Source organism: Dromiciops gliroides, chromosome 3 (assembly GCF_019393635.1).
Source record: "Dromiciops gliroides isolate mDroGli1 chromosome 3, mDroGli1.pri, whole genome shotgun sequence".
NCBI lineage: Eukaryota > Metazoa > Chordata > Mammalia > Microbiotheria > Microbiotheriidae > Dromiciops > Dromiciops gliroides.
Window position 1 is genome coordinate 216,973,586 of NC_057863.1, and position 26,799 is coordinate 217,000,384.

The 26,799-nt window shown below is 38.5% G+C and overlaps 1 protein-coding gene across 7 annotated transcripts in view; it reads right to left on the minus strand.

The window, feature by feature from the left end:
- The window catches only part of REPS2 (RALBP1 associated Eps domain containing 2), a 275,952-nt gene that overhangs the window by 61,391 nt on the left and 187,762 nt on the right, over positions 1–26,799 (minus strand). For 3 of the 7 annotated variants that reach the window (XM_043995038.1, XM_043995035.1, XM_043995041.1), the window contains exons 12-13: positions 22,224–22,269; positions 18,826–18,962 (exon numbers count right to left, since the gene is read on the minus strand). The exons of the other annotated variants lie outside the window; for them this stretch is intronic. In XM_043995038.1, the coding sequence (XP_043850973.1) occupies positions 18,826–18,962; positions 22,224–22,269 (183 nt within the window). The remainder of the gene's footprint in view (positions 1–18,825; positions 18,963–22,223; positions 22,270–26,799) is intronic. 7 annotated transcript variants of the gene reach the window in all.

Here is a 26,799-nt window from a genome sequence, read left to right on the forward strand (position 1 = left end):
AGCAACCTCTCCCTGCTGTCATCCCCCACTATCTCTTTCTTTGCTCTAGTCTCTGATAAAGAATAGGGCCTTCCCCTTGCCAAAATTCTATATGCACCTGTGATCTTGCCTTTTCCAGAAGAAATCCACCACTATTACAACATATGCCCACTAGGTCAAATCTAATAATTTGAAGGGCACAATTCCAATTTAAATGGATGAGGCAGTTTTAAAAGTACAAATATCCCTACTCCTAAAATCGTATTCTTTATATTTATACCTGATTCAGTTACCAGTGATACATTGAGTTTGCAGGCCTACTATCGTAAATCTTTATTCTATCCCTTCTGTCTACAAACATGCCCAAATCTTCCCAGTCTTTAAATAAACTCTCATTAGATCCTGTAGTCCACTTCCTAGTTGACTCCTTGAAAAAGTCACCTATGCTCAGTGCATGCATTTCCTCTCATCTCACTTATCTTCAAATCTGGCTTTCAACCTCATCATTCAACCGAAATTGCTCTCTCCACAGTAAGCAGTGATCTCTTCATTTTTCATCCTTCTTGACCTCTGCCTCCTTTGACCCTGTTGATCATCTCCTACACACTCGGTCCTTTTGAGGATTTCATGACTTGCTCTCTCCTGGTTTTTCTCCCACCTGGTATGACTGCTCATTTTTGGTTTCCTTTGCTCATTAATTATCCATATTACACACATTAAGGGGCAGCTAGGTTGTGCAGTGGATAAAGCACTGGCCCTGGATTCAGGAGGACCTGAGTTCAAATCCAGCCTCAGACACTTGACACTAGCTGTGTGATCCTGGGCAAGTCACTTAACGCTCATTGCCCCACCAAAAAATAAAAAATAAATAAAAAGTATGGGGCAGTGGGCAGCTAGGTGGCGCAGTGGATAGAGCACTGGCCCTGGAGTCAGGAATACCTGAGTTCAAATCTGGCCTCAGACACTTAACACTTACTAGCTGTGTGACTCTGGCAAGTCACTTAACCCCAACTGCCTCACTAAAAAAAAAAAAAAAAAAAGTATGGGGCAGCTAGGTGGCACAGTAGATAAAGCACTGGCCCTGAATTCAGGAGGACCTAAGTTCAAATCCAACCTCAGACACTTAACAATTACTAGCTGTGTGACCTTGGGCAAGTCACTTAACCATCATTGCTCTGGGGCAGGGCGGGGGGGAGTGCTTGACAATTATGATCTCACTGAAGTCTCAAAACCACCATGGAAGGCAAATACATATTACACATTAACTGTGGTGTCCTTTTCCCTTTATACTTTTTCATTTGGTCATTTCATCAGTTTCCATGGATTCAACCATCAATTCCATGCAAATGATTCCTGATTCTAGATATTCAGCCCTAAGCTCTCTTGAGCTTCAGTCCCGCATGAAGGACTGTTCATTGGATATTTCAAACTGAATGCGCTATAAGCATCTCAAAACCAATATGTCTAAAACAGAATTCATTATCTTTCTCCCAAACCCACCCCTTTTCTTAACTTCCAAAAGGACCACTATCTTTCTTACCCACCTATTTTTATGACCTGGCACATAATAGGTGCTTAATAAATGTTGGTGTCATTCTCAAATACCCATTTTCACTTAATTGTTGTTGTTATCATCATTATTATTCATATTTATTATTATTATTATTATTATTAGTGTCTATCCAAATAGTGGCCAAATCTTGTCATTTCTGTCTCCACAACTCTCATAGATTCCCTTCTCTCCACTCATCAAAAACCCTCATCATTTATTCCAGGAATATTGCAATAGCCTTCTATTTGGTCTCCCTACCTCATCCCCCTCTACTTCAATCCATCCTCCATACAGACCATAGAATGATTTGTCTAAAGCACAATCCTGGTTATATCATCTCCTTACTGAGTAAGTTCTATTGGCTTTCTATTACTTCTGGTCTTTTTCCATATTATTCCCCCACAGGTACTTTATGGACCAGTCACAGTGGCCTATTGGATGTTTTTTCATATATGATATTCCAACTTCTGTATTCAGGCCTTTAGACTGGTCACACACACACACACACACACCCCCAAGCCCCCTGCCTAGAATGCTTTCTCTCCTCATCAGCTTCCTTCAAGACTCAACAATTTCTGAAGGAGAACTTTCCCAATCCTGAGCTCCTTCCCCTCTACAGTAATATACTTTGCTTCTATCTTTTATGTATTTATGTTATGTCCATGTTGTCTTCCGCCATTAGACTGTAAGCTCTTTGAGGGCAGAAGTTCTTTACAATTTTTTTCCCTTTGGAAATGTTTAGTACACAGTAAACACAAAATAAAGCTTTGTTGATTGGCTGATTGCTTATCTACAAGACTTAATAAGAGGTCTTAAATCTTATCTTGGATCCCATCATGGCCTATATCTCAAAGACTATGACAATGTAGTGACAGTTTCTGCCAAGCTGGAAAGTCTCTGAGTATAAGCCGGTAAGCTTTGGAGAGACCCATTCCCAGTTTGGCCAAAGAGCTACCAAATTTACAGTAACGGTGGCCCCAGAGTAAGAGTTCTAATCTGTGTTGGTGGACAGAGTATTTAGAGTGACAAAATCACAGCTTCTTAAATATATGTCTTTAATATATATAATATAGGAATAAATTGAATATACTGTGTGTCTAAAGCTTACTACATAACTCCTCCAATAAAAATATTTTTCATAAAGTTATTCTCACTGTAGAAACAGTCTAACAGAGTGGATAGGGTGCTGGGCTTGGCATCAGGAAGGTCTGTGTTCAAATCTTACCTCTGAACTAGCTATGTAACTCCAGACAAATCACTTGTACCTCAGGCAACTCCATAGGATGCATCAATTAAGTCAGACACATTTTGATCAGCATTGGGCATAAAGAGAGTTCTCTCACACTGATGAAATCACAGATTCTTCACATATTTGTGACTTATTCAATATTTACCAGGATAGTTTCTCATAGATTATATTCCAAAAATATAAAAGACTTAATATCAGAGCATGATTATCAAATTTACTATAATCATTTTATCTTAATGAGGGCTGTTCTATGAACACATAAATGAAAAAATATATATCAGATATGACCAAAGAACAGGAATATTATTCCTATTTCCCATTGTTTAAAAAGTCAAAGCTGACTCTCCTACCTCCCTGAAGAATCCCAGGGAAATCTGCCAAACATTTGGGACTGATTAGAATAATCAAGAATAAAGGAGAAAAGAAAAGCAAAGGTTTCTTAAATGCAGAAAGAATCTTTTTGTTTCTTTGGTATCTTATACTTCCAGCAGACACCTATTAATTCCCTTTCCCCACTGTCCAAACATTAAGCAATGCCCTGCAAAATTAAATGTTTTCTCTACAGTATACCTAATACAGTCATCTAATATTTATTAGAAACCTGTAAAAAATTACTCATCTAAGATTTATGCCAATCTTTCATCATTAAAGCCCTTTGAAGGTAAGGAAAATAAAATTATTCTAAGGCTTAGTTTTCTTACATGTAAAATGGTGGAGGTAAGGTTAGAGTTTGGAATAAATTATTTTTGATGATTTTTTTTTTTTTGGTAAGACAATTGGTGTTAAGTGACTTGCCCAGGATCACACAGCTAGTGTCAAGTGTCTGAGGCTGGATTTGAACTCAGGTCCTCCTGAATCCAGGGCCAGTGCTCTATCCACTGCGCCACCTAGCTGCCCCTTGGAATAAACTATTTTTAAGTGTCCTTCCAATTCTGAAATTCTGATTCATGAATTTAAGTGTTTGCTAATTAACCCTTCATCTACAAAAACAGATTTTCTCTCCACTGTAGTTAGCTGTCCATGAAAATAGTGCTATCTTCTTATGCTCCTGAGAATTTCATTATAGCTGATTTTCACATTAGTAAATGAATAATGCAGTGGAGAAGTGAGAAAACACTGGTTTAAAGGTATCAATCATGTTAAACTGAGGAAATGATAGCAAATTCTCAATGGAAGGGAGAAATGGAACAAAAATTTATATAGCATATTCTATGTCCCAGACACTGTGCTAAAAGGCTTTTCCAAATATTATCTCAGTTCATCCTCACAACAACCCTTAATAACCTCCATTTTATAGTTGATGTTTACAGTTGATCAAGTAGATTCCATATTCTTCATCCAAGTTCATATCCAACATACCTTAAACTTGAAATACTAGGTTAGAATTGTAACTGGGGATTAATCTCTTCCACTTAGAAGAAGAACTATAGTCTTTCAACCATCAAATTTCTCAAGAGTGTGGTTTTCACTGGGTGCTCCATTTCTTTCCTAACCATTCACTCTTGGGTTTTTTTGTTTGTTTGTTTGTTTTTGGTGAGGCAATTGGGGTTAAGTGACTTGCCCAGGGTCACATAGCCAGTAAGTGTTAAGTGTCTGAGGTCAGATTTGAACTCGGGTCCTCCTGACTCCAGGGCCAGTACTCTATCCACTGTGCCATCTAGCTGCCCCACCATTCACTCTTTAACCTTTCAATCCTAGCAGCTGTTGCCATTACCATACTGGAAGTACTTTTTTCCAAAGTTTCCCGGTGGCCAAATCCGATGACCTCCCCACTGCTTTCATTCATTCTCCTTGAACTTCTATGGCCATTTTGCCCTGATGATCACTCCATATAACATGGTACAGTGAAAAGAACATTGGACTTGGAATGAAAAGACCTGGGATTGATTCCTGCTAATTCTTTGATCTGAGGGAAAAATCTTTGAATATAAGTATTTTCTTTGCTCATCCCAACCATGTCTCAACCAGTTAAACAAGGATGGCTTTACTTAGTTATTAGGAATAAAGCACCTTGCAAAGGGTAACCCATTAAATAAATGTGAGCTCTTATTATTATGCCTCTTCTGTGACATTATATTCAGTATCCAGGTTCTTTTTCTACCTCTGAGAATGCACAGTGGAGAGAATGTTGAACTTGGAATCAGAAAAACCTAGGTTCAAATCCTGCCTCATATACTCACTGTGACCTCAGATACTGACAAGATTTATAAGTCACTTTATTTTTCAGTTTCCTTATTTGTAAAATGCGGATAATAATAGAACCTACCTCGAACGGGTATGAGAACTAAATGAGATAACATATATATAGGACTCTGCAAACATTAAGTGCTCTAAACATTATCATTATTTTTATTGGGGCAGCTAGGTGGCACAGTGGATAGAACACCGGCCCTGAATTCAGGAGGACCTGAGTTCAAATCTGGCCTCAGACACTTAACACTTACTAGCTGTATGACCCTGGACAAGTCACTTAACCCCAATTGCCTCACCGAAAAACAAAAAAATAAAAAACAAAACAAAACAAACAAAAAATCATTATTATTATTATTTTACTAATACAATAAGTTCTGCTATAACATAATATGACCTCTTTAAAAAATCACCTTGTTATATGAAATTGCATGATAAAAACCACAGGGCTTATGGGGAAAATGGGGTAAAGGACACAATACTAAAAAACTTCATCAGTGACACATTAAAAAGAAACCTAGGGAAATAAATAAATGAATGAATGAATAAACAAATGAATAGATAGATAGATAGATAGATAGATAGATAGATAGATAGATAGATAGATAGATAGATAGATAGATAGATAGATAGATAGATAGATAGATAGATGGATGGATGAAAGGAACCTAGGGGCAATTAGGTGGCATAGTGGAAAAAGCACTGGCCCTCTATTCAGGAGGGCCTGAGTTCAAATCCAGCCTCAGACACTTGACACTTACTAGCTGTGTGACCCTGGGCAAGTCACTTAACCCTCATTGCCCCACAAAAAAAAAAAAAAAGGAACCTAATAAAAATTACAACACAGTTTCATACATGTTAAATGATGAAGAAATATATATACAACAAACAGTACTGGTGTCCACTGCCTTGGGCTGCTATCCAGCCTGTACTCAGGTCACCATGGGGCCTGGGCTGGCAAAGTCAAGAGCTATAAAAAAAAGGGGGGCAGCCTTGGGGCCCACAACTTAGAAACAAGGGGATCAGCGAGGGAGAGACTTGATGTGTGAGTATAGACCAACCCTCCTCTGCCTACAGTTCCTGCTACACCAAAGATATGCAATAAATGTGACAGTTTACCTTGTAAAAGACCTGAAGTTTGCTTGTGGAAGTGGGTATCAGAAAGATTGCAGCTTCTGAGTTATTTTGAAGTGGTACAATTTTCTGCATTCTCAAGGATGAAATCCCACATAAAGAAATGCAAAATTCACATTACACTCAGACTATTCCCTAATATATCAATCTTGTTGGAATAAATTCACGTTTTCAAAACAAGTATTATAGTAGAACTGATTGTAGTACTCAGTTTTGATCTCTCTTGGTCCCCCTTCTATCCTTTTGCTCTTTAAATGTATTTGGTATTTGGCCTTTCTTCTACCCCTATACTCTTTTCCTTGGTAATCCTAGTATTCTGACTTCAATTATATGAATGACTGTCAAGTTCCACCCTCAGCATTTCTGACAAACTCCAGACTCATTATTTTTAAACTCTGTCACACACCATCTACCTGGGATATCCTGCCAGCAACATGTCTAAAATCAAATTCATCTTCCCCCCAAATCATCTCTTCCTGACTTCTCTGTTCCTGTTAATTGTTCAAACCTTATAATCCTATTCATCTTTGATCCCTCCTTTTCTCTTGTCCCTCACATCTAATCAGTCCCAAAGTCATGTATATTCTTTCTCACTGTTACTAACGCTTCATTTCCAGTGACACCACTCAAGCTATAATGGGAAGTTAACCACTTGCGTAGCTTATTGAAATAGATTCCCAACTAGAATCCTAGCCTCTAGTTTATCATCTGTATCTGCTATTAATGCAAGATGTCCCAATCAGCTTTATCTCCTTCTACTCCCTTAAAATTACTCCTAAGTTTCATATAAACTGGAGTATATACTAGTACATTTTCACCTGCTTTGGGGCATGGCATTCGCTCTACCTGGTAACAATGTCACCTCTCAGTCAAATTACCAGAGCCACCACATAAGCCAACAACAACATGACTGCAAGAAGTAGGTACAGTGAATAGAGAACTGGGCCTGGAAGTAGGAAGACCTGAGTTCAAATCCTGCCTCAGACACTTACTAGGCTGTGTGACTCTGGGCTAGTCACTTAACCCTATTTGCCTCAGTTTCCTCTCCTGGAAACTGATCTGAAGAAAGAAATGGCAAACCACTCTGGTATCTCTGCCAAGAAAATGCCAAATGAGGTCACAAAAAGTCAGACACAACTGAAACAATTCACCAATGACAAGAGCAACTACTATAAATTCAGTCCAAGCTGAAAGAGATAAGGGAGAACATACAGGAAGAGTACATTTCACTCTAGGAAAAGTTACTGGTGCTTGAACTTTGCAAACCTTCACCAAGAGCTATATTGTATGGAGATGAAGGAAGACATTTAGGAGGGCAGGATAGACTCAGACAGATTGATAAAACAAAGTAAAGGGTAAAAAGAAAGAGGACAGACTTTGCGGGGGGGGGGGGGGGGGGGGGGGAGACCCCTGCCTATTGGTGTAGAAATATCTGGCAATGAGAGGTTCATATTTGCCCTAGCCAGCTGTTCCAGTAACTCAGCTGCATCCTCTCACACTTGCGTGAAATTTCCATACTGTCAATACAATGCATGTGAGATAAGAGAACTCTGGCCAATAATTTTTATTCACTAGCTATTTACTGAGCTGGAAAGGTTCAACCAAGATCAGGAGCCAACACACAAGAACTTCTTGCCAAAGACTGAGTGTGCTGCTTCTAGGTTTGCAATGAAAAAGTCCAGGACAGCTAGAGAACACAAGATGCTGGGACATGCCCTGAGCATCAAAAGAAATGATGGCCTGACAATTGAATTGGAAATACATCTCATCTCTCAGCAACCAATGTGTAAAGTAGGGAAGGCCTTCAGTAGAATGAAATTCCCAACGTTTCCTCTCTGAGCTAGCCTGTAGAATACTTCTAGTATAACAGGGGCAAGCAGGGAAGGACAGCATATAGGCAGTTGACCAATTTCCTTCACACAATGAGTCTGGAGAAAAATAATAACAGCTCACATATATTTGACACATCAAACCTTTCAAAGCATTTTTCTCAATACAAGTAGTACAAGATAAACACTAGGAGTAGTATTCCCAGTTTACAGATGGGCGAACTTGTGTGGTTCTAAAAGTATTTTTGTTTTTTGTTTTTTGTGAGGCAATGAGGGTTAAGTGACTTGCCCAAGGTCACACGCCTAGTAAGTTTCAAGTGTCTGAGGTCAGATTTGAACTCAGGTCCTCCTGAATCCAGAGCCAGTGCCTTTATCCACTTCGCCACCTAGCTGCCCCTGTGTGGTTCTAGAAAAAAGACTGAGTGATCCGCCAAGGTCAAAGTGTTCCCATGTGTTTGAGACTGGATACAAACCCAGGTCCCATGTATTCAAGCCCAGGACTTTTTTGCTGCCTCTCTCAAATGAAAGAGAAGTGTTCCATCTTACAGGATGCTAGAGAAGGAAAGAGCAAGACAGATGTGTTGGCCCTTGATTGCATTTCAAACATTGAGCTTTCAATGGTAAGGATTCCTTCAAGGTCTTCCAGAGTGTGGAAAAAATGTGACTCCTGATTTGTGGAGTGCTGAGCAGTAATAGGGAAAGAATTACCTAAATGTCATGCAGTATCCTATTCCATAATTTAAGTCAGGGGTCAGAAAACTAATGTCCTGCTAGGAGCCAAATCTGACTCATGGCCTGTTTTTGTATGGCTGTGAGCTAAAAAGGCTTTTACAGTTTAAAGATAAAGTTCTATCGTATTTAAAAATGTAAAAATCCTTCTTAGTTCATGGGCCATATAAAAACACACGGCGGGTGGGTGTTAAAATATCTAATGAGTGGTCGCCAATAAATTATAAGCTTTAGCAAGAGTTAAACTTTTAAGCATTTATTAAGGAGAATAAGAATTTGGTAAAGAGAGAGAAAAAGGCCTAGATTCCTATCTATTAAAGGGAGAGCACATTTCTAGCTCCGCTCTCCACCAGAGTCCAAAGGAAAAAGCGCGAGACTGAGCGCCAGTCTCTTCCTCCTCCCACTAGCCCGCGTCACTTCCTGACTCCTGGTCTTGCCCTCAAAGACCTTCCCTTCATGGGCAGAACTCTTCTACAGTAAGTATCCAGCAGGTGGCGTCATTCCAATCGTTACATGGGGGTGGGGGCCTTAGTTTGTCTACCCTAATCTAAATCATGACTAGAAATATTTAATACCAATCCATGAGAGTCTTATAAAACACTCTATCAGAGCAGCTAGGTGGCACAGTGGATAGAGCACAGGCCCTGGATTCAGGAGGACCTGAGTTCAAATCTGACCTCAGACACTTAACACTTAATAACTGTGTGACCCTGGGAAAGTCACTTAACTCCAATTGCCTCACCCCCCCAAAAAAAAAATAAAAAATAAAAAAAATAAAACACTCTATCTCCCAAGTCTTTACAGAAGCACTGAGAATGATTTTCTTGACCACTATATAAGGGGCAGCTAGGTGGCACAGTGGATAGAGCCAGCAGGCCTGGAGTCAGGAAGATCTGAGTTCAAATCAGGTCAAATCAGACAAATCCATGGAGTCATGAAGAATCAGATACAACTGAACAACACCCCACTATACACTCCCCAGAACCCTAAGGTCAAAGAACACTAAGACAAAGCGCTTTTCTCAGATACAAGTAAATTTCAGGCAAGAGATGAGAATATAAAATGTCAATTTCCAGGCTCTGGAATCAGAGAAGAGAATTGGGATAGGCAGCACAGGAAGATGATCAGGGCACAAAACGAAAGAGCCTCAACAGAGGATACTTATATACGGACATCTTTTTTGTGCCTTAGAATTTCTCATTTGTTTTCCCTTGTGTTCACCAAAAAAAAAAAAAAGCTAATGAAGAATACTTATTGTTGGACAGACGATCTGGATAGCTCTTTCAATCAGTATGAACAATCAGTATGTCCAATCAGTATCTCCAACAAATAGTGCAGCAAATGGACAATGAGGTGAGTCCAGAATTGAACAGAAAGGGGAGAGTAGGTTGAATTGCCTTTGGGAAATTACAACATTCTTTTAATTACCCCAACCTTTTTCTTGAAACACCAGCCCATCTTTTTAACAACACCATGACTGAGAATAATGCAATATTATTGCATCCAAAGAAATGACATCAATAATCACTGAGAGGGCCATGGAGAGGAACATGGCGGGCATAAGCAGGGCAGGTTATATCACAAACAAGGAATAATGCAGGAGGAACAATGTAAAAATGGTATTGAAGAAAAGGTAAATGATGGATAGTTGACCCAAAAGGTCAAATCCTCTGGTAGAGAGTAATATGGGAAGAACTAGCAATTTTCAAGTTTCAAGATGAAGAACATTCAAGTTTTAGATGTGTCCTAGCCCACATGCATGATTAGTCCTGGTACTTTCTACTCCTGAGTATTTGTATAATCGTTGCATTATTAAAAAGTTTAAGTCCGAGGCAGCTAGGTGGCGCAGTGGATAGAGCACCGGCCCTGGAGTCAGGAGTATCTGAGTTCAAATCCGGCCTCAGACGCTTAATACTTACTAGCTGTGTGACCCTGGGCAAGTTACTTAACCCCAATTGCCTCACTAAAAAAATAAAAAAAAATTTAAAAATTTAAAAAAAAGTGTAAGTCCAGGGAGCAGTTAGGTGGTGCAGTAGATAAAGCACTGGCCCTGGATTCAGGAGAACCTGAGTTCAAATCCGGCCTCAGACACTTGACACTTAATAGCTGTGTGACACTGGGCAAGTCACTTAACCCACATTGCCCCACCAAAAAAAAAAAAATATATCTAAGTCCATTGTGGACTTTCAGACCCATAATGTGAATGTGGGTTTCAAAAGCGTAGCCTAAGCAAGAAAAAAATATCTCTGGAATCCTTAGAGGGCCACGGTCTGGCCACAGAAAGCTGAGACTGTTTTTTAAATTTTTTTAGTATATGTTATGGGACAAAAGTCAAAAGCTGCTAAAATAAAAATATTGCAATTGTTGTTTGCTGTTATTTAGAATTCTAGCATGGGTAGCTAGGTGGCGCAGTGGATTAAGCACCGGCCCTGGATTCAGGAGTACCTGAGTTCAAATCCGGCCTCAGACACTTAGCACTTACTAGCTGTGCGACCCTGGGCAAGTCACTTAACCCCCATTGCCCCGCAAAAAAAAAAAAAAAAAAAAAGAATTCCTGCATAAAATAAAAGTAGCATCTTTGTATTTTATAAATAGTATGTGTATGTACATATATACATATATGTATATTTTTTATATGTAACTACATGGTGCATTGGATAGAGTACTAGGCCTGGAGTCGGGAAGACCTGTGTTCAGATCTAGCCTCAGACAAGTCACTTCACCCTATATGCCTCAGTTTCCTCATCTGTAAAATGAGCTAGAGAAGGAAATGGCAACCCATTCCATTAACTTTGCCAAGAAAACCCTAAATAGGGTTATAAAGAGTCAGCCATTACTGAAACAACTAAACAACTATATAAATATAAATGCATTCTATTTATATAATACTTTAAGGTTTGCAAAATGTTTTACATCCATCATTTCATTGGATATAGAGACATTAGATAAACTGCAATACCATGATTTGCTCTTTGTCATGCTATGTTAGCTATTACCCAGACCCCAAGGGTATCCCAGACTCCAAATGACTTGATCCCACTATCATCATAACAGATACCAAGGATTAAACCAATCATCCTACCATTTTCCAAGTTGTCCTTTCAAAAGAAAAATCACTACATTTGGGACTTGGCTGGGTTTCTTCCATGATGCCACAGTTCTTTCTTTAGACAGGTCCCCACATAGCCTAAAGTTACATGGTGCGTTCATGTTTTCTTTCCTTCCATAACCTATCACTCACATTCTCCTTTTCCTAAACTCTCTTATTTTCCCTTTCCTTTTTCTGTTTTCATGCTTTTTTTCTTCTCATTACTCTTTTAAAAGTTCTTCTTCCCTTTCTTACCTTCTCCTCATCATTTTCTTCTGGTTTTCCTTTCTCCCTACCCATGTTTTAAAGAAAATTCTGCCTAACTCATTTTTCTACATTCTATTTCTTTCTAAGCTGATAGTTTTTCCTTTTTTTCTTGCCCACTTTTTTATCATGCCTGCATTTTGTATTACTCCTTCCACAATGTTTTCCTTCCTTTCCATTCCCTGATTAATAAAATAGATGTAAGCATAACCAGTATGCGAACCGTGAGGTTTCCCTGAGCCCCTAACAATGGAAGAAATATGGAATGGAACACCTCTCACTATTTTGCCTAGGGGTGTATACGCTAGATGAGAGCGAGCCAGGAGTAGCTATGTGGACAGATAGATATTATGTATACAAATGTGATTAGGGAGAGAGCTCTTTGACTACTAGTTGGACAGGCACACTTCATTCTTCCACCACAAACTGGGGAATGGAATACCTGGGTAAGACCAGGGAACAGATTCAGTGACTCAAAACTGGAGGGCAACTTAAGAAATCATCTTTATCCAGCCACCAATTATCCAAGGCAGAAATGTCAAATGCACAGCACATGCAGCCCATAACACTCCAAAGAGTGGGAAAGTATTTAACAAAATTGAGAAAAAATACAATAAAACACAGATGATACTGCTTTAAAATTAAGTCAAGGGGCAGCTAGGTGGCGCAATGGATGAAGCACTGGCCCTGAATTCAGCAGGACCTGAGTTCAAATCCAACCTCAGACACTTAACACTTACTAGCTGTGTGACCCTGGGCAAATCACTTAACCCCCATTGCCCTGCAAAAAAAAAAAAAAAGAAAGGTTAAAAAAAAATTAAGTCAATAAGTAGCCCACAGGGATCCTTATATTTAGTTTGGTGACCTCCAGTTCTATTTGAGTTTGACATCACTGATCAAAACATATAGCCGAGGGGGCAGCCAGATGGCGCAGTGGATAAGCACCGGCCCTGGATTCAGGAGGACCTGAGTTCAAATCCGGCCTCAGACACTTACTAGCTGTGTGACCCTGGGCAAGTCACTTAACCTCAATTGCCTCACCAAAAAACAAAACAAAACATATAGCCGCTTATTCTTTTCTTGAAAATCCACCTTTGATATATTGTTCTCAGAAAAATCTTCTTGAAATATGTTTTCATCATGTTGATTTCCATTTGCATATAAGATAAAGTCTAAATTCCTTGGATGGACAATACAGATCACCTGTGGTTGTGGGACCTTGCCCCAACTTCAAACTATTCTCCTATTAGAACCCTCCAAACCCATAACAACTGCTCAAAATGATCTGCTTACATTCTCCCAAATATACCTTTTGATTTTCTTTACACTTAAATAACCTGCCTATCCTAAAGGGTCCAATTCAGACTTCATGAATTTTTCCTTTATCATTCAGGCCTCCTCTGAACTCATATCATTTTTGTCTGCATTGATCACTAGACACTCAATCAAGCAATCAAAAAGCAATTATTGGGGCAGCTAGGTGGCACAGTGGATAGAGTACCAGCCCTGGATTCAGGACTACCTGAGTTCAAATCCGGCCTCAGACATTTAACACTTACTAGCTGTGTGACCCTGGGCAAGTCACTTAACCCCAATTGTCTCACCAAAAAAAAAAAAAAAAGCAATTATTAAGCATCCATTATGTGGCAGGCGCTTAGACAGTGAGAATAAAGACTTTTTTTTAAAGCCCCTCTCCTCAAGATTTACATTCTATGCAGATTGAATCATACTTTTTTTCTTTTGTATGCACGTGTGTGTGTGTGTGGGGGGGTGTTGATCTGTGTTTTCTTTCACAACATGACTAATATGGAAATATTTTGCATGATTGCATATGTATAACCTGTATCAAATTACTTGGAACTCAAATTTTTTTTAAATGAATGTTAAAAATTGTTTTCACATGTAATTGGGAAAAAATAAAATATTATTTTTAAAATAATATTTTAATATTAGAATATCATTAATAACAGAATGTATTACATTCTATTGGGGAGAAGGGGAAAGAACAATTACACATACACAAGATATATGTGTAAAAGTAAAATAAGTACAAGGTAATTTGGGGGGAAGGCACTAACATCTGTAGGGATCAGCATAGGTTTTATGTAAGAAGATCTACGTGATGGTACGTGAGCTGAATTCTCAAGGAAACAATTCTAAGATGCAAAAGTGAAGTAGGAGTGCATTCCAGATACTGAAGAAAGCCAATGCAAAACCACAGGGAAAGGATCTGGTGTTTCATGTGTATGGAACAGCACGTAAAACATTGTGGCTGGATTGAAGAGAATATGGAGGGGAGTAATGTAAAAGAAGCCTGGAAAAGTAGATTGAGGACAGGTTATGAAAAGCTTTAAATGCCAAAAAAAAAAGGATCTTATTTTATCCTAGAGACAACAGGGAGCCACTGGGATTTACTGAGTAGGGGAGAGACAGGGTCACAATGGCATTTTAATAATAAAAGTGATTATATAATAAGTATATTTTCACCTTACCTTCCAAACTGGTAGGTAACTGCCTTCAGAAACCATATTTTATTCTAGTACCTGTTTCTGCTTATCTAGCATATTACCTTATACATTTTCAGTTCTTGTTCAGTTGTTTTTCAATAGTGTCCAATTCCTTGTGACCCCATTTGGGGTCTTCTTGGCAAAGATACTGGAGCACTTTACCATTTCCTTCTCTAGCTCATGTTACAGATGAGGAAACTGAGGCAAATCGGGTTAAGTGACTTGACCAGGGTATCACAATTAGTTAAGTGTCTGAAGCCACATTCAAATTCAGGAATATGAGTCTTTCTGATTCCAAGCCCAGTACTCTCTCCATTGCCATATTTGTTGATTGATTTATCTTCTAGTAACAGCAGATTGTTAGTGAATTAATTCCTTTTATAAGGGATATACCTTTTGAGCTCCTTAATAATAACAGTTTTTCAGACAAGGGAAAACTGCCTGAAAACAATTAAAGACTATGGAACAAGACCTGTGGAGACCAGGACAAAGGGGCTTCCACACCAGAAGGAGCTAGAGTAGCTTCCTCTACTCTATAGCAGATACCAGTGGGTGAGCTAGCCATATCAGGAGCCAGAAGATGATGTCCTATAGACAAGAGGGTACTGAAAGATGGTAAACGGGTATGTAAAGAGAGAGGTGAGTCCCTGACCAATAGGGTTCTTATTTATCAGATTTGTGAAATATGGCTGACACCCACATGTGCCAAGTAGAAAAAAATGAGCCAGTCATGGGGCAAAAGCAAGGGAAAGAATAAGATACAGCTTACAACATCCAGTTATATACATGCAATGTCAAGAGAACTTGAGAAACTATTCCAGCACATTAAGTGGAACCAGTATCATAGGAAAGTCCATGGGCAAGGGTTACACAAGTTAGTTTGTGGATGGATAGATTGCAAACACATTGAATCACTGGAGAGAGTAAACATACTGAGGAGAATACAAACTGATCAAAGTATAAAAGAACATTTACATTCTTTGAAGGCTGGGAGGGTTTTGCTTTTATATTCTCTAATACCCAAATATAAAAACTTGTACACTGGAGGTGTTTAATAAATGTTCAGTTCAATTCAATTCAACTCTACATTTATTAAGTACCTATTCTGTATTAGGTGCTAGAGATACACCCTCCCCCATTTTTTTTTGAAAAAGAAAAGTCTCTGCCCTCAAAAAATTTACATCTGTTGAATTGAAAATTGATTTGGGGGGGGGGGCAGCTGGGTAGCACAGTGGATAAAGCATGGGACCCGGATTCAGGAGGACCTGAGTTCAAATCTGACCTCAGACACTTGACACTTACTAGATGTGTGACCCTGGGCAAGTTACTTAACCCTCATTGCCCTGCAAAAAACAAAAACAAAAAAAGGAAAGAAAGAAAGAAAAAAGAGTAATCGAAAATTAATTTTTTTAAAGTATCCATAATGATAAGTTCACAGATCCCCTGAAGCACTGAAGTGATACCCAGAAAATGGTAGCATGGATTAATGAAAGACATCCAAGGTTTAAGCTTCAGGTTTTCCACTTACTAATCCAGTGATACAAGCCAAACTGAGAGCCTCAGGTGCTTCATCTGTAAAATGAGGATTGGCTCTACCCATCTCACACAGTCATTTGATAGACTAAATGAGAATATATACAGAGTATGTATAATATGAAAATAAAGTGCTCTGTGTATTAATCCTGGCAATGTCAAAGTCATGTGTGTATAACACTGCTGGTGACAAGTCAGAAGACTTCTATCAGTATTCTGACCAACACATTTGTATTTTTTTAATCTCCATTTTTGAAATATTGATCAGTTTGGCTGATTTCTTTCTCTTTTTTCTCTAAAAATTATAATGTGTCATATGGAATGGCTTTCTGGAACAAGGGAAGGAAGGATACAAAAGAAATTTTGATATCATGAAAAAGTAAAGTAATTAAAATTTATTTTTAAAGGATTCCCACAAGTTCTTACTGTCCTTTTAGTATCTTTCTAGTCTCTAAAATGATGGTATTTTTTACATTTACCTTTTGCTTAATAATGTTAGTTTAATTTTTTTGTAGTAGGTCAACCCTATTTATGTTTATGGTATAGCTGAGCTTACAATTTTTAATATCAAAAGGGATTTAGGGGCAGTTTGTAGGTTAGTATGATCTAAAAACCCTGTTTAAATCCAGTTATGACAATACCAGCAGAATATATAACAAAAAGATTTCTAATACCAGGCCAGAGACCACTTATTTCAAGCAATATTTGTTAAAACAGAATTCCTTTATAATCAATTTAGGCTGTTCTCTTGGAGTTAGGTGTTATGAAATCTGACCTATAGGTCATAGAGAATTTAATTCACAAGGAAAGTTAAGTAGTTTCTACTATGATCATGGCAGATTGTTGAAATCTTTTTAATATACATTTCTTTAGGAAACTTTTTGACTGATAAGGAAAAAGATGCATGATTGTTAATCATGGAATTCATCTATCCAGCACCTCCTTATTTCAAGTCTTATCCAGAACTCCTTGCTGTGCAAACTACCTTGGCTACAAGAACCTCGTTGGACCTTATTTTCTTAAGGCAGAAATCCTAGAATTATCTGTATACTAGAAGCACCAGCAATTCAGATTGGGCACTTGGATGTCTACAACTGTCAGATATCTCCTTTAGAGGAAACGTCCCTGAAATAGTTCTTCAAAATATCTGGATTAAAACAGCTATGAATTATGCTCATATGTAATGGTTTCACTGTATTCTTTAAATCCTCTACAACAACTTCCAAAGAATCAGATACTTAGACTTTTCCAGGATATCTTCCTTAGGGAGGAAAAAATTGTATCTAATGACCTCATACAACTCAGAATTAAATTTCACTCAAAAAAAAAAAATAGCTCTGGTCTATAACAGATTTTTTTTTAAGTTCCATTCTCACAGTGAAGATGGCCCATGTTTAATACAAGTAAAACAAGCTGACCTAACCACAAAAATCAGGACTGATCTGTCAGCCAAGGAGAATCGTTTTTTTTTAACTCTGGGGAAAAAAGCAACAATTTGAAAATCACAGATGCCTGACTAGGGCTGGCTTAATGTTAAACCAACATAGGCTTATACAGAGTTCCAAGAAATAATCCTATTTGCAGCTTGCTTATATTAGTTGGAAGAAAGGATTGTTTTAAACCCAAATAGCAATTATAACTACAATACATCTTAAGTTGAAAATTTTCACTAAAGAAAAGGTATGTTGCTCCCTCCACAATGCTCACAGGTATACTTAGATGTCTCCCATTGCATCTAGAATGAGAATAACAATAACAACCGCAGCAGCTAGTATTTATATAGTGCTTTACAAATTATCTCATTTGATCCTCAACAACCTGATGAGGTAGGTACTATTGTTACTCCTGTTGTATAGATGAAGAAACTGAGTCTTAGAGAGGTAAAGTAATTTGCTCAGGGTCGCATAGCAATAAATATCTGAGAATCTTTCCGTTTCCAGGTCCAGCACCCTACACACTGGGCTACCCCACAGCCAACAAAGAACAGAATCCATGGAAGATAATCTCCCCCATACCCCTCCCCACATGATTCTTACACACTTTGTGGCCTGAATTGGGGAGTGAGCAAGTTGGGGAAAGCAGAGAAGGGAGAATCCCTGAAGCCAAAACAGGAAGCAATGATTGGGATCAATGGATTGTTCTTTAATATTTTTGCCCCCTTGGCAATACTATGGTATCTTCCTAGCAGTCCATTCCCTCCCTTCTCTGATCAAACTGGCGGGGGGGGGGGGGGGGGGGGGGTGGTGGAATCAGACTAGATATGGAAGCAACAAGACAAGAAAGAAAATTGGCATCTTCTCAACCAAAATAGAAACCAAAGGAAAACTGAATTTTTTTTTTTTGCCAAGAAAGGTATTTAGTGTAACCTAAACCTCAAGACTGAACTACATCTGCTTCTTAACAATGAAGCAATGGAGAGAGAAACCAAACCAGAGCAAAGCCCTACTTGTAAGTGAAAGAAATAGAATGAACCAAGTAGCAACCATCCATTTTGTCAGCTGCCCAATCTCAAAGAATATCCAAAACTTGAGATTTAGGAGTCTCACATTTCCTGACCCATTAGCAACTTTGGGATGCCCTCCCAAGACACATCTGAAACCTAAAGGTCTGAGACTATTTTCCCCTAAAGTGAATACAAAAGTACCGTCCTAACAGAACATGGTGATAGAGTGAAATTATTCTGTTCATCTCTGGATTTCCACTATCCAAAACATGTCTTTCAGCTGTGAAATCAAAGGAAATGTGCTAGGGGAAGAAACGGGCAACTTCACCTGGAGCATTTGGCTGGAAGACTTTATTCAGATCCAAGGAGGAGGCTCTGGAATGGGATTTCTGTGGTCTCGGTGGGGGAGTGGGAGGTTCCTCGACCCTTTTCATGGCCTCTTCTAGAGATGTGTTAGAGTAAGATCTGCAGCAAAATAAGGGAATATCAAAAGGAAAACAGCAATAGTTTCACTCTCTGGAGTTGGAATTGAGAGAGGAAAAAGAATATCCCAGAGGCTTAGCCAAGTGACTTCAAATGGTCTTGAAAAGCATTCAGCACCAACTCAACTATAAAATGAAGTCATTGGCCTGTTACATCTTTAAACCTAAATGTCCATCCTTTGTGATGAGAGGGTGGGGAAGAATGGCATACTGCAACTATACGTGATATTAAAAATAGAAATGTCTGCCAGATCTTCATTTTACCACAAGGATCATATGGCATTAAAGCACTTCCTTTCTTCAATCTACAAGGCATGCACCACAATGTGACTAGTAAAAGTACAAGGTGCTTTTATCAGAGGAGCAAAGAAACATTTCCTGAATACAACCCACATACAAAGAAATCAGGATTCTTTTTATTCTAAGTAACATCAGTTGTTATGTTGTTTATAAGCTATATTATATTTCCATATAATACCTGGTTTATGTAACTCAAACCACTATGAGCCAAGTAGGAAATAATTCCTGTTATGGCCACATCAACTGAAATGTAATTTAAAAAGAACCTCGATCATGTTGGACTGTAACATACCCCACCCCTGCCCCAATCCAAGATACTCTTGCTTATGAAATCACATTCTCTAGGGTTTGTGAGATAATAGAACTAGAAACTAGGAAATAGGACAATTCCAGGCTTCCTCACTTAATCCTTGAATGACCTTGATCTCAATCAGGTACCCAAACTAGCAATTGGATCTCAAGTTGCCTCTCTGGTTTAAAGGAGGGAGAAGGGAATAAAAGAGAGTAATGAAGCACTTTACTTGGAAGAATGTTTATAAGACAAACAAATATAGGTAAGCTGCTTTGGGTGGGTTGGGTAGAAGTGTTACTTAACAATTCAAATTCTACTAAATGCCATGAAACTCTTCCTGTTCTAGGCAAAAAAAAATTACTATTATGCAAGTTTGCTTTTGCTGAATAAGCTTTTGAGATTTCTTTTACTGCAGTCAAGGGGTTTTTTGTTTGTTTTTTGGTGTTTTTTGTGTGAGTTTTGTTTTGCAAGGTTGCAATCTTGACTAAAGTCAGCACTAACAACACTTAAGGTGTCACACTTGCAGTAACACATTAGGCATAACAGGTACCAGATCTGGCACCAGATCCAAAATATGACATGAGTGTTCTGGGTTTTTGTTTTGTTTTGTTTTTACCAAAAACAGAGTTGAGATGAAAAGGGGTCAGCTTTTTAAAAGCTACTTTCAAAACTCGAGATGTAAATAAATATGTAGGCTCTCTCTAGAAGTTAATAGAATGATCCATGGCAGGTGTAAAGTTAATGACATTCTTCATTGCAAAAAAGCATTTACACGTCCTCCCCTTCAACAAAAAATAAGATTGGTTCCATTTTATTTCCAAGCACATGAAAAATGATGGGTATACAAATGAAAGCTTATCCAAAAAAAAAAAGCATATATGGAATATTATTTACTTTATTCCAGCTAAGCTGAGGATTGGGGTGGAGTGTATTAGAAAAGAGACTGTCATTGGTCTAGATTCCTAATGTCTAAACATTAAAGTTTTGGTTAAAAGAAAGGTAGGTGGATCTGGCTAATTCTTTAGGACCAGCAAAAAGAAGAAAAGCCCTGCCATTCACTCTTTGGGCAACTTATATCTATTTAAGCAGCTTGCTGGATTGCCAATGATCAAATGAGACAGCATGTATAAAGCATAGCACACTGTAGGTGCTTAATGAATGCTCATTCCCTTCCCCATCCTATCCCTTCCTTCCCCAGTAATGGATTATACTCTTCTGAAACTGCAGGCATTAAGATGCAATAAACATCAGAGGTAGCTAGAGACAGGCCCCTTGAGCAAGCAATGCTTTTCTACTTTGAGGAAAGTAGAGATACTAGAAGGATGTTGTGTTCATTCATCAGAAAGATTTTTTAAAATGTATTTACTGATCATGGAGCTTGAAATAGGGTAATCATAAGTTTGCTATGTCAAAGGTTTTCAATTTGTAATAAAGAGATTATATTATACATATACTATATATGTATGGTATATAGATATAGAATTTCATACATATGAAAGAGTTCATATTTAACATAATCCAGATTGGAGGAGGGAGGATGACCCTCTACTTTAGGAAGAATGACAACATATCTTAGGTAACCAAGATATCTCAGTCAGTTTACAATAGTATGTGATTTACACATTTTTCAGAAATATGTATATTGCATACAAGAAATTTCATGAGGTTAGACATTCTTCAAAGACCAGAATCAAATCAGAAATACAAGAAAAATCTGAAAAATCAGTTCTTGTAGGTATAGCCTATCATCTGCTTTGACATCTGCTTGTGTGTGTGTGTGTCTGTGTGTGTGTGTGTGCATAGAAAATATCTATTATATGTTTTATATTATTGTTTTATTATATTGTATATTACATATTTTGTTATGTTTTATATTATGTATAATATAGATTTTAAGATCATTTGTTTTCATCTCAACCAATAAACAAATTAATTTTTCTCCTGTGCTCTTAGTGGTTTTTTTTTTTTTCATTCTACTTGTGGTCTAAGCACCAAATTCAAGGAACTCTCTAAGGGGAATAATAGATCAATCATAGCTATAGCTTATGTATTGGTTCTGAAAAAGAAAAAACAGAAAGACAAATTCAATGGACTTAGATGGCTTTCCCACCACCGCCACCTTTTCTTTAACATTGAGGGATTCACTTCCATTACACTATCAAACTTTAGTGTTAATTTTAATGATTCTTTTCTTTCATCCAAGTTTGTTTTCCCCACTTACTTCACCATTCAATACCCATGGAGTAACACATTACATGCAACTTCAAGCCAAAAGAGATTAGGGAAAAACTATCGGTTTTTAGTGCTAACACAAACAAGGTTCCACGGCCTACTGGGGATCACTACTTGTACTCAACATGCCATTCATCACTAATAAAATAACATATATATATATATATATATATATATATATATATATATATATATATATATATACACGTATATACGTATATATATACACATACACATATATATATGCACATATCTGCAACATACATATGTGTGTGTATTTGTAACTTTTGAAATTGTATCTATATGCACGTGTGTGTGTACATATAGAGATACAGAGACATACAAATGAAACAGGAAAGCTTTATGTTTTGTTTCTTTTTCCCCCGGATTGAGATAAAACAGAAATCAAAGAAACACTACCTGGATCTTGGTCTTGCTTTGAGAGTGTTCAAGTCCTTAGAAGTAGCTGAAACAGAGATTGTTGCTATTTGCTTGGGCTCCACTCACACCATTACAAACCCAAAGACTTATCTACAAGCTAGCAAAGAACACACCAAGGGATAAGTGGAAGGCTCTGACACAATGATCCGATGGCTTCCTTAATTTCAGGAGCAATTTAAATTCTCTTTTTAAAATCAGAAGCCAGGATAAAGTACCAGCCCTAGATTCAGGAGGCCCTGAGTTCAAATCCGGTGTCAGACACTTGACATTTACTAGTTGTGTGACCTTGGGCAAGTTACTTAACCCTCATTGCCCTGCCCAAAAAATAAATAAAATAAAAAACAGAAGCCAGAATTGAAAGGAAAAGTTCCAATATGTTTTCCCTCTTACCGTTTCAGATGCTCCTAAATAACTTTCAAAACTCAGCCAGTTAATAAAAGAATTCTTGGTTAGACAGACAACCTTCATAGAGTTACCAATTAGCATTTGTGACTGAGGACATTCTTGGTCCATAAGACTCTTTGCATTACCCTTGGAGAAAATTTTCTTAAGCTCACCATCAGGAAGGCAGAAAACAGTTTCTCAGGCCATTTGTTTGGTCTACTAGTTCTAATACATGATACTATATTGTGGAAAGAAGCAGTTGAGGCCCTGTTATATACAAGAAATAAAATTTGGCTCATAAATAAAGGCAAATAGCACATAAAATTTTCCTTAGGAGGAAAAGTTGAAACTATATGACTTAGATCTAAACAGGCTAAATGTAATGACTCATTAAAATATACTGTCATCCATTTAAAAACAAAAAATTTCTATAGGAGAGACACAGAATCATAAACTAAGACCTTCAGCAACAAATTTCCATAGAGCCTACTCACTTCTCTCCATGTGAGGTTTAAGCCCCCCTCTCACCTTTTTTTGGTTAAAAGCAAGTAGACATGAGCAATTTCCAGATTTAGGTTTCAGTAAAGTTGCAAACTCTAGGCCAACATGAGATTTTGAGAATTCTGAAATTGCTGACTATGAAACCTGATAAAAATTCCATGAAAAAAAGATAACTTAGAGGAAAGCAAGTAAGTCACTTTCTATTGTATTCAGGTTTATGTATTCACCCCTAGCTTCATCTTCCCTTCTTTTCCATTGCTTAATGATGCAAATCCCCTTTAAAAGGATTGGAATTGGGGGCAGCTAGGTAGCATAGTGGATAAAGCACCAGCTCTGGATTCAGGAGGACCAGAGTTCAAATCTGGCCTCAGACACTTGACACTTACTAGCTGTGTGACCTTGGGCAAGTCACTTAATCCCCATTGCCCCACCAAAAAAAAAAGAGAGAGAGAGAGAGAGAGAGAGAGAGAAGGAAGAAAATAAGCATTTATTAAGCATCAACTATGTGACAGACTCCATGCGAGGATCCTCCTCACAATGATCCCGGGAGGTAGGTGCTACTATCCCCATTTTACAGTTGAGAAAGATTAAGTGACTTGCCCAGGGTCACACAACCAGGAAGTGCCTGAGGCTAGATTTTAAGACAGAGACAGAGAGTGAGGAGGGGGAGGAAGAGAGGGAGAGGGAGAGAGAACAAACAAGAGATATATGCAAGAACTACACAAAAATCAATATATCTTTAGCAAATAATTCAACCCTCAGGGGCTCAGTTCTCTTATAAAGGTGTTGCACTAAATGACTTCTGAGATTCATTCCTTCTAGCTCTAAACCTATAAACCTATGATTTTGTGGCCCTCTATACACCATGCCTGCCCCTCACCCTAAAAAAAAAAAAGCCCACACACTAGAAATCTTTTTTTTTTTAAAAAAACGACCGGTTGTTTTTGACTAGTTCCCCTTTCCTAGCTGATGAAATTCAGAATGAAATCCAGAGCTTTGCCCTGGATCCCTCCTCTGCACACTCCCCCAGGCATGAAAGATGATGGCTACTGCAGAGATCATTCTGGACTAACTGGTGCTACAAGCCAGGCTCCGGTGGCTCCTGAAGGGAGGACAGCTTGTTAGGCTCACTTCAAGGAGGACACAGGAATCTTTTACTGAAACTCAGGTCAGCCAGCTGATTTGGTTGCTGGCTTCTCTCCCTGCTCTGCCCTAGATCACATCCCTCTTAAAGATCACCATGGTCCAGAGCCACTTCCTCTCCTTTCAGGGTACTGTAACACATGGTCTTTGTGTGTGTGTGTGTGAGTTCCTGTCTTTATTGGGGTGGAGGGAGGGGGGGGGGGGTGTCTGGTGCTGGAACACATGGTCTTCTAATCAGTATAACGTGACCTTTATTGGGCTTTCTTGACTTCTCTTTGCTGATAGATAGATAGAGAGATAGAGAGAGAGATAGAGAGATAGAGATAGAGAGATAGATAGAGAGAGAGATAGAGAGAGAGATAGAGAGATATATTTTGGCTAGGATGTTCAAGCAGAATTAGAATGTAGGAGGTTTGTTTAAGGCGGGTGAAGAAAAATGGAAGGACAGAGGGAGGGGTGGGGGGGGGCGAATTATGGCTGGCTACAAGAAGTATGTGATGTACAGTGAAAAGAACAGCAAATTAGGAGCACAGAAACTCAGACTCTAAGCCCTTACTCTAACTAGACACTGGGGAAGACACAACTTTTCTCATTTTCCTTCTTCTGGCAAATTGAGAAAATGCCTTCCCTCTCTTGAGGGATTTTAGAGAGAAACAGGTAAGATACACTATGTCAGGATACTATAAAAGGTGAAAAAGAGTCTTTTAAGAATGTAGAGTAGGGGCAGCTAGTTGGGGCAGTGGATAAAGCACCGGCCCTGGATTCAGGAGGACCTGAGTTCAAATCTGGCCTCAGGCACTTGACACTAGCTGTGTGACCCTGGTCAAGTCACTTAACCCTCATTGCCCTGCCAAAAAAAAAAAAAAAAAAAAAGGAATGTAGAGTAGTACCATAAAGCCTCATTTATCCAGAAGCCAAACTTCATCCCTTGAAAAAGCCCTCTATCTTTGGTGCCTCTGTTTCTTCTTCTATCTCTCTCCTCAGTAATCTGGCTTCTGACTTCATCACCCAACTGAAACTGCTCTCTCCAAAATTACCAGTGAACTCCTAGTTGCTTAATCTAGTGACTTTTCTCAGTTCTCATCCTTCCGGACCTCTCTATAGCATTTGACACTGTTAACCATTTTCTTCTCTTGCAAATCATTTCCTCTCTGGGTTTTCATGACTTTCTCTCTCTCTCTCTCTCTCTCTCTCTCTCTCTCTCTCTCTCTCTCTCTCTCTCTCTCTCTCTCTTCCTCACAACTACCTAATGGTTTCTATTCAGTCTCCTTTATTGGATATATCTTGCTCTTTAAATATGGGTACCCCAGGGGCAGCTAGGTGACACAGTGGATAGAGCACCAACCCTGGAGCCAGGAGGACCTGAGTTCAAATCTGGCCTCAGACACTTAACACTTACTAGCTGTGTGACCCTAGGCAAGTCATTTAACCCCAATTGCCTCACCAAAAAAAAATATGGGTGCCCCCAAAGGCTCTGACCTGTCCTCTATCTTTTTTCTCTCTCTACCCTCACTCAGTAATCTCAGCCGCTCCCAGATCTACATATGTACTCCTAGTCTCTCAAGATATAGGAATGAATCACCAGCTACTTTTTGAACATTTTGAACTGGATGTCCCAAAGACATCTCAAACCCAACATGTCCCAAGACAAAATTCATCATCTTCTCTTCCCCTCCTTCCAAAAATGTTCTTCTGATTTTTCTTATTAGTACACAGGGCCTCTAAGTTATCCAGGTTTTCAAACTGGGTGTCATCCTTGACTCTTCATGCTCATTCACCAGGTCTACAGCACCCGAATTTTGTCATTTCTCCACATTTCTCCCTGAGCCTTTACAATAGCCTTCTAATTGGACTCATCCTGAAATATCTTATCACTCCATCCCATGCTCCATATTGTTCACCCTCTTAACCTCAAATGCCTCTTAGAATTCCTGCCTTCCATTTAAGACTCAGCTCAAGCACTGGCTCCTGTAGGTAGCCTGTCCTGGTCCCCCTACCTGCCAATGCCTTCTCCATGGCTACCTTCCCTCTACTTCATGATTCATTGCCTTGAATTGTCTGTTTTATGGATATACGTCATCTCTCCCATTAGAATGTAATCTGTTTAAAGGCAGGGACTATGTGCTTCCTCATTATCTTCCCAGTACTTGGCACATAAATGCTTATTATCTTAGTGCTAATTCTGGAAACTCTGTGGAAGATAATAGTATACTGTAGATAACCTCCGAAGTCTCTGAACAAAAGAAATTAGGTCACAAATCTCTAAAAACAGAGGTATGGAATGGTGTTGAGGTACTGGAAAGAAGGTAATAGCTTGAAAATCAGGAGATGTGGGCTTTGGTCTCAGCTTTTCTATTTACTTATTTGAGCATAGATTTTCTTATGTGTAAACATACAGATTAGGAGAAAACTTAATTATCTGGTTACCCCTTTAATTATTATGAGGCCGATATTTTGGGATAAAAGAGGGGAAAGCCTGCTGTATCCAAACACATTGAGAAATAACAGTTGATATTGAGTCTAAAGA